This window comes from Channa argus, chromosome 4 (genome assembly GCF_033026475.1).
Source record: "Channa argus isolate prfri chromosome 4, Channa argus male v1.0, whole genome shotgun sequence".
In the NCBI taxonomy this organism is placed as follows: domain Eukaryota; kingdom Metazoa; phylum Chordata; class Actinopteri; order Anabantiformes; family Channidae; genus Channa; species Channa argus.
The window spans coordinates 28,161,241-28,170,292 of record NC_090200.1 but is presented as its reverse complement, the minus strand read 5'-3'; the positions used below and the strand labels follow the sequence as shown (position 1 = coordinate 28,170,292).

At 38.5% G+C, this 9,052-nt stretch overlaps 1 protein-coding gene across 1 annotated transcript; it reads right to left on the bottom strand.

Moving 5' to 3' along the window:
• Positions 1 to 5,478: 5,478 nt before the first annotated feature.
• il17c (interleukin 17c) lies at positions 5,479 to 8,574 on the bottom strand. Its single transcript, XM_067503030.1, is given in 4 exon segments — positions 5,479 to 6,340; positions 7,798 to 8,030; positions 8,134 to 8,157; positions 8,160 to 8,574. Coding segments are annotated over 4 exon segments (558 nt in total). The 5' UTR covers positions 8,211 to 8,574; the 3' UTR covers positions 5,479 to 6,090.
• Between the last annotated feature and the right edge of the window lie 478 nt (positions 8,575 to 9,052).

The window sequence follows — 9,052 nt, the reverse complement described above, 5'->3', positions numbered from 1 at the left end:
TTTTTTTGTTGTACTGAAAGTGTTTTTAATTTGTTAAAATTTTACCTATTATGTTTTCTGCTCTGAGACAAGATAGATATAGTTTTAATTTAGTGTTTGCTCCTGTTGCTTTTAGGTTAATTTAGTCTGAAGATCTTTGTAGCAAAAAGAAAGAAGTCCATGTAAAGAACTGAAGCCACAAAACCAAAACAAGGACTAACAAACATGGAGTATCTGCGGTGTTTAGTTAAAGCTAATTTACTAACCTGCAGATTATAAAATATGAGTTTTGTATTAAATGTAACATTCCGGAATGTAGCCTTCAGGCTTTTCAGGCTACTGAAAAGGTAATTCTTTTTCCCGTTACAGCTGCAAAACTTTCCCATAAATGCTCTTTAGCAACATAAATCAATTAATAAATGTAGTCATGCTCTAATTTTAGATACATTTAAGATGAGCACAATCTTTATTTCTGAAAAATGTGACTTAGATTTTTGCTTGCCTTGGATAAAAGCGTCTGCCAAATGACTAAATGTAAATGTAAATTGAGAAGAGTGGTGGCTAGCAGTGCTTTCATGGAGTCAGCAGATGGTGGTGTTTTAGATTGAACTTCACTAAATGTGATGTTAACAACATTGACGTCAATCAGAATAAGTAATCTGGCTTAAAAAAAAATGTATTTTGTTGTATTCAAGTTGTATTTTTATTTTTTTTTTTAAACCAAGATGTCTTGAGTTTCCCAAAATTCTCCAGTGACTTTTGACCAACTTCCTAACAGAACTGGTTTTGAATAAAGTAACTATGCAAAATAAGAAGGATGTGAAAAACCTACAGAACTAAAAAGTCCATTACAAGGAAGGAACTCGAGCTGCTTTTACTCATTATGTGGTCAGAAGTTGGAAAGTACACCTATTCTCTTTATATGAGATAATGTGTTTTCTTCATAGGCCCTGACAAATAATTTAAATCTAACAAAGTCAGCTAAACATGAGTTTTTAACATTTGACATTTAACACCTCTTTGCAGTCTGCCAGGCTTATTGTTCGTGAGCGTGAAGTGGATGTTATCATGTTTTATTTAAAGAGAGTATTCTAATTTATTTAGAGTACTATAAAACAGAAACCAGGTGCTTGTATAAAGATTCACTCCAATTAAAAAAAACTCACCTAAATGATCACTTTAGCCGATTAGTTTCCAGAATTACACAAAGGGTTAGATGAAGGTCTCCTTAGTGCAGTTAATGTGTTTAAAGGATTCTAGTATAAATACACCAGTATGTGAAAGGTCTAGTTTTAGATGATTCAGTATCCAGGCCAAAAACTATAGCACAAAGATAAAAGAACACAGTGAGACAATTGTTGAAAAGCAGAAGTCAGGGAATGATTTCCTAGTCACCAGATAGCTCTTGGAGTACACTTACATTGTTGTTGTTAGAGTTTTATTGTTGCTTCCAGTTGTTCTTCTTTTCTCTCTCTCCACCTTTAACTCATCCCAATGTGTTGAGGCATAAGCTGCCCACTGAGCCTCACTGAATGAACCAAAACAAAGCTTTTATGACCATCAGACTAGATGATTTGATGGTTTAGTGGAAATTAACATTGCACATCCTCACAAACACACTATCCCCACTGTGAAGCATGGTGGCGGCCGCTTCATCTGTGGGGATGCGTCTGTGCAGTATGACCTGGAAGACTTGTAAAAGTAGAAGGGAAAATGAATGCAGCAAAACAGAGAGAAGATCTGATAAGGATTGAAAGAGAAATGTGAATTGAGGAAAGATTTGGTTTTGAGCAGGACAATGAGCCCAAGCATACAGTCAGTGTTGTCTTTAACCATTTACAACTATGTAAATGGTTAAAGACAACAAAGATAATGTTGTGCAGTGGCCGAGTTGGAGTCCAGACCTCAGTCTCACTCTATAGGGCTCTTAAATCACAATACATAATACAGTTTTATCAGTTCACACTGAAAATTCATCTTGCGTCTCATTAACACATTCAATATTATATAACATCAGCATATTGTCTGGACTCGGATTTCACCTAGTGGCACACTCATAAATTTACAGACTAAAGAACGGAATTCTTCAGCCTTATGTGAGCGTTATCCAGAGATATCAGATGGACTGTATCAGCACAGTTATGATGCTGGGCACCTACTACCTAAAACGTGTGAGAGCTCTTTTTTCTGGATATGTCCTCTGCAAGGTTTCCCTCCTGCCTCCTCCTACTTCAGTTACTGTTCAATCCAAATATCATTTAGTAGTAAAACTCATTGAACTGTCACTGCTTCCCATTGTTTGGTCCTGGTTTTAAACCATTATTTTGTTTTTTATTATTGTCTGAAGATTATTGGGCTCATTGAGCTCTTCCAGATTTCTAAGTGCTCAGGGCCTTTTTTCAGTGGCTTCTCTGGAAGATCCTCCAGTCTTCATCACCAATAATGACAATTCTATCTGCACTAGCCACTGTAAAGGTAAAAAAAATCTACACATTTTGCAGAGCTTTAAACTGTCTTAACTAGGCTTTTTGGATCATTTGGTCATAGTTTATAATGTGGGCAGATTTGGAAGAAAGAAGCTTATGTCCACAAAAGAGATGCTCCCTGCCACCCTGTTGTGTATTTGCAGTGTGACTTACACAATGTGGTTGCAAAACAAAACAATGTCAAATCACCATAACCACAATTGAAATAGAAGTTGAAGTCACTGCTTATGGGGAATTTGGACGTTTGTTCATGTGGAGTGATGTGATAATAGAATATGATGATGATGTTACAGTATCTACACCCTTACATGTCTTGGCTGTACATTACTGCATGAGTGTAGTCTAATGTTCTTATCATATTCAAATGTGTAAAATCGTCCGGATTTCTTCCGTTTTGTTGGTATTTCACACTAATTGGTTTCTGATTAACTATTAAACTGAAACAACCAGAGGAAACACAAAATACTGTTTATGCATAATGACTCAGAACTTTCTTCCAAAATGTTTCATGGGTGTGTTTTGACAAAGCTGAGTTGAACCTTAGAACCCCCCCATTTGACAAAAGCTTTTTTTCTAAGAAATTCTATGTAAAAATAATCAATGTTAATTTAGTTTCTTTTAGTGAGAACTTGACCTTTGGTTTAAAAAACAAAACTAATGATGAGGCAAAAGATTAAAAACTTTTTAAAAAGAGTCAACTCATTCTAGCTTGATACAGGATTTAAGTTCAGGCGGTCCTTTGTCATATTTGTCCTATTATAATCGATAATAAATTATCAGTTGACAGGAGGTTACCTATTGTTTATTTTGTGTTATATATAAACCAGTAAAATGTGAAATAATTGCAGAAACATCTTTGCCTATGTCCATATATCTGCACATGATAAGAGCCTTTCCTAACTGCTCGCACTGACGATACTATGAGCTTTGTGTAAACTTGTTTATAATGTTGTCAGACCTACGTTTCTCGTTTGCAAGTTTTGTCCACAATAAAAAGCAACTAGAACCCTCAGGATAGTATTGTGTAAGGAGGTGATTCTGTATGTAAATGAGCATGAGCAGATGGATAAAGACCAGGTGAGATTTATCATCACTAAAGCTGTGTCTGCCGCTTTGATAAAAAACAATGTTCATACAGGTCATTAGTATGCACACATTTACAGATTGTCTTACTTATGTTGTCTGGGTGGCAGTTGTGCAAAAAGTTAGTACCTGCTCTTTTAGTGCTGGGATTAGTTTGTGTAAACCAAAAATCATCTGATCACAGTGGCTCATAGTATTGTATAGAAAATACAACCTCAGACAAACAATAAGATATAACTTTAGTTATAACATTATAACTAAATGCCATTAAACTGAAAAAAGCCTCCACATCATTTGGAGGAAACTGCAGTTCAGATCATGTTATCTTGTTACTCTAACTTTGGAGTTTGTAACCGTGGTAAACCTGCTTTTTCAGGGCTCCCCCAGATGATATCTGAACTCTTAGTGATGAAAAACTCCTCTGGGCGATGTCATCTGGAGGATTCTTTCAGCTAGTAGCAGTGAAATATGTGAATACAGTGAACTCAGAGGGAAGCTTAAAAGCATTAATATATATGTACAGCCTTGGTGAAAAAAATTGGTGAAGTCCCGCTTTAGGAGAGCTGTGCATAAGATAAGCCTCATAGAACTGAAGCATTGTTGTAAAGAAGAATGGGCCAGAATTCCTCCCCAACAAAGTGAGAGAAACCGATAAACTCGTAAAAGAAACAGGAATAAAGGTGGATGTACAATCTACTGAATCACGGGGGTACTTCGTATTACCCACCTGTTTGTTAGTGTTTGACTTGGTTTTTGGCCTTGTTCCATCAGTACAGAGATTTCGCTGGACTCTCCAAACATTTTTATTAGTACATTCTCATGCACTTTTCCCAGAGTGATGAGCCTCACCACATCTTTTCTGGGATATTCTTCTTATTCCAAATCAATATACTGACCTGCTGCCAGTTAACCTCATTCATTGTGAAATGTTCCATCAGGTGTTTTTTCAGCATCACACACATTTGTCATTCTTTTGTTCTCAATATGTTTTTTGGTTTTTTTTTTGTCCTTTCGGTTTATCCCGTGAGTTCAGGGTCACCACAGCGGATCATTGTCCGCATCTTGATTTGGCACAGTTTTAACGCCAGATGTCCTTCCTGATGCAACCCTCCCCAATTTCTACCGGGCTTGGACCGGCACTGCACAGCTGGGGATGGGAATGGGCTGTTAGGGGTTCAGTGTCTCGCCCAGAGACACTTCGACATATAGCTGGGACCAGGGATCGATCAAATCCCATACCAACTGAGCTACAGCCGCCCTATGTGTGTGTGCAAATAGAGCCTCAAACAACAAAGAATTAAATGGCAAAATGACAAAAAAATGACTAAAAAAACAAACGCAAGGTGGCCAATGCTGTAAGACAGTCCAAAAAAATCAAATGACTAAAACAAAACCAAAAAAAAAAACCAAATAAAAAAAAAAAAAAAAGGAAAGAAAAGGGACAGGAGGGGGCATTCTCAAATAAGCCTTCAGTGCCTGACATTGGTGCATTTTAATCAGTTTCTTCCTCATCTCTTTTGGAATTTCCTCTGACTGTGCCATTCTGTATTGCTGGATGACACTTTTAATCTAACTTCCTATTGTTGAAAGTGATATTTAGAACAAAGCAGACTCATGACAGTGCTTGTTTAGAGCTGTAGAGAGCTGTGAAGTTTGATGGATTATGATCTGGACCACCACAAAACATTTATGTGAATTCTGACTTTTTTCAGAACTTTGACATTAAATGAATAATTACAGTAGTGGCCTGCAAACAATTTAATTGATCATGTAATTGATTTAATAAACTCATTTCAAAAGAGTTTCATTGAGGGGTCACCTTTCCTTTGATGTGATCACATTTACACACACACACACACACACACACACTGACTGGTCTGTCACTTCTTAATAGAAAAACACAGAGAATTTCTTTTCTTTTCATATCCAACATTTCTCTTTATTTTGCCTCAAAGAAGCTTCACTTTAGTCCATAATAGACTTAGACTCTGATTCAGTCCCACTGGGACAATACCTACAAGATAACCATCATAAATAAATACAAAGCTTCTTACACGTTTAACATAAAACAAGTCAATAAATAGATAATTATTCAAATATTATTAGCAGATAAATTATTTAACAAAACTATACAATAGCTGTTTTTTCTCATGTCAAAGCCATCAATATGAAGCATGTACATAATAAACTACCCAGTTTACATTAGCTGCACTATGCAGAGATGCATACCTATAAATAAAGAGACAGGGTCTATGAAGACCTACAGAACACATGTTAGAGATATAGAATTATGACGTCATCATTATGACAGTAAGGAGAAGACAGAAATTATACTGGGATATCAGCTGCATTTAAAGTAGTGGCACTGCAGTGACTGGAACGCCAGAGAGCATGTAGGACCAGCGTCCCCTCTGTGCCAATCGTCTGCTAACTAACACCCTTCAGGACTTGGCACAGGGATTCCTAACAACTTGGTGCATTTTATAACAAATACATTAACTGTAGGGGGCTGCAGTGACAGCAGATCAGGAGGGGATGCCCTTTACGAGGAGGTCTGGACTCTGGCGCAGGTACAGCCCACAGCTACTTCCACATTAACTGTCATTAGTTTGTACTTTCCGTCTTTGCAGAGCTCCCTTTTGAAAAACACCCTGCTCTGCATTACGGGGACCGAGTTGTAGTCGTAACTCTCAACACCCTCAGGTTTCTTGTTCTGAATCAAGATGCATCCAGAACACAGGCACTGGGCCTCGGCATAGGTGGAAGGGATGTGATCCTCTTTGGTCACAAGTCTGCAAAGAAAAAAGAAAACTCGGTTAAGAGTGACAGTGAGGACATGACAAATAAAAGGATGCTTTTCAAAGAATGCAACTGCTTTCTAAGTTATCAGCAATTGAAATACATGAAAATAAACCCTGGAGGGCTGATACACACGGCTGTATCTTGTAATGGCTCATATTTATTACAGGCCGGGTATTTTAAACCTCAGTGCCTGAAATTGGAAGTTACAGCATGCCTGTTCATCAATGTGAGTATACTATGTTTGGTGGTAGTTATTCATTCAAGAAGCGCATCTTTTTTCAATTTTTTATGTTCAAAGCCCAAATGACTGGCAAATCATGGCAACAATTCTGAATGAGGCAAGTGGCTGCAGTTAACAGGACATCAGGGTTAAAATACCATCAGGGACCTGACAGACTAATAAGCCACACAATAAATAAAGAAGCCCAATGACATGGTTTGCTCCAGACCCTCAAAACTGGTTAAAATGGACATTATGGTTTGTGACTATCGGTGCATGAACCTAATACAAATAACAGATGTGAATCACAAAATACTTTTAGTTTCTATTTGAATATGTAAGAAAACTCCACAGGTCTGGAGTGAGCTGCTGTAGATAAGAAAAAAGGTGGGAGGAGGATGTGGAGCATGAAAAGGGTGAATGTAAGTATCCTGAGTAAATTTACGACCCACACACTGTGGGTTTATAAAGCGTAGCACGTTTACCCCAGTGAACAAATTTGTGTCATTCCCAGAGGCTATGTAGCAACACAGCATGGGATGGACGGAGAGGGGACTTCCCCTTCTCCGGAGCGCGGCGAACACAAAGTCTGCGTCATTGGCATCAAGTGCCTGGCGCGAAGTTCGCCAAATCACAGCCGCTAATTACAAGGAAATTCAAAGTGCCATTACAGTTATGAGATCACTGCACTGAAGCTGCTTTTTAATTGTTCTACCTTATCATATGCAAACACTCGGGGTGGCTTAAGAAACACTTATGACTTCTCTCTTCTCTCCTAACCTTGACTTGACGCATTCTGGAAAAGTTTACAACAGAGTTTATATGAAATTTCGAGACCGACGTCACATCTATGAGATTACCTACACTGTAGTATTAATTATGTAGAAATTGGGTGCTGAAAACAAAAGCATGATCAAATTCAGACTCCACCCGTCCCACTCGTCTCCAGCACTCCTCCCTTCTCCAGGAGCTTCTTCACACTTCACCTCTCCCAACTTTCCCCAGTCTGCGCTACACGTGATGCGGCCTGAAGTTTGCGAACTCAGTGGTTCTGTTCTGAGCGCTTTCAAATCCGACATGAAAGTCAGCTGAACAGCAGAAAGCACAGAGGGACGTAGCACCTGAACCAAAAGCCCCCTTGTCTGTGTATTAGACTCCGTTTGACACCCTATTAAGCCTTTAAAGGTCCTGATAACAAAGTTTAAACTGCGACAAAGTGTAACTTACACGTATCTCCAAGGGGACAGAGACCGTTCGTAGAGGGACTTAGGCGCCTGCTGGTAAAGGCCCACGGGACACACGGGAGATGAGCCGGCCACTGCGGTGGTCAAAGGTTCTGGCGGCGGCTGGAAATGCGTCTTCAGCCTCCTCTCGAGCGCTTTGTTCAACCTGTCTTCGTCACAGCACTCGTTCAATTTGCACGTCCACACGGGCACGAGTAAAAGTCCAAATATGAGAATCTATGGAGGAGGAGGGAAGAACAGAGACAGAGAGAGAGAAAGATGAAGAGATGGAGGAGGCAGAGAGCAGCACAGTGTCAGCTCCGTGAAGTGTCTCACTCACCTGCTTCATGTCCATCCTCTGTCTTTTTGTCTCTGTCTAATGTGAACCAGGGGATCGGCTTTGCGTGTACTTGCCATAATGGTCACTCGACTCTTATTTATGGAGCCTACCTGGGAAAAACCGGCAGCATGAGGAAATGGAAACGCTATTTTGTTCCTCGACTTCCTCTTTCCTAAGTGAAAGTAGCCTAGTAGGTAGGTAGGTGTCACAGGAATGTAAAATATTTAATGCGCACGCATTGACCTGAAAAGTTTACTGCATACAAATTTCAGATACTTTATAAGTTAATTTAATTTTTTTTTTTTTAACAATTTGGAGCACAATATGTTAAAAAATATCTCGACCCAATGTTTTGGAATGAAGAACAATTTTATTCAGCGGAGCTGTGTGTCAAGCAAATCCATGCTGCAAACTGAGAGACCCTAAATGTGTGTTGCCTTTAGTGTCTGTATACGGATGGTTGAAAAAAGTTCTCCTTTAGGAGCACGGTTACGCAAATATAATCAGGTAATTAATAGAAGTAAATTGAATTTTCATTCATCCATTTACCTGTTCATTTAACTTAGACATGAAAGAAAAATCAAACTCGAGTCATTTATCTGTTTGTTAATATCATATTATTAATTTCCAACTCTAAATGAAAGGTTACAAACAAAAACCTTAAAAGGAACTCTTTTTATGAGATATTTCCCAAAACTGTAAAAACCTACTGAAAAGCTCTTTTTATTTTGGGGGGTCTCAGTTTCCAGAGGCTTTTAGTAAAACTTTAGTAAAAGAAATTCCAGGTTCTTGGAACCTGTTGCAGGCTGTTTCAGTACTGATGACGTAACACAATGTGTGTGAAAACAGAAGGCTGAGCTCCAAAAATAGCAACATTTGTTATTGTTTATCTCCTTGAATTCCAGGTTTGGTTTGTTTA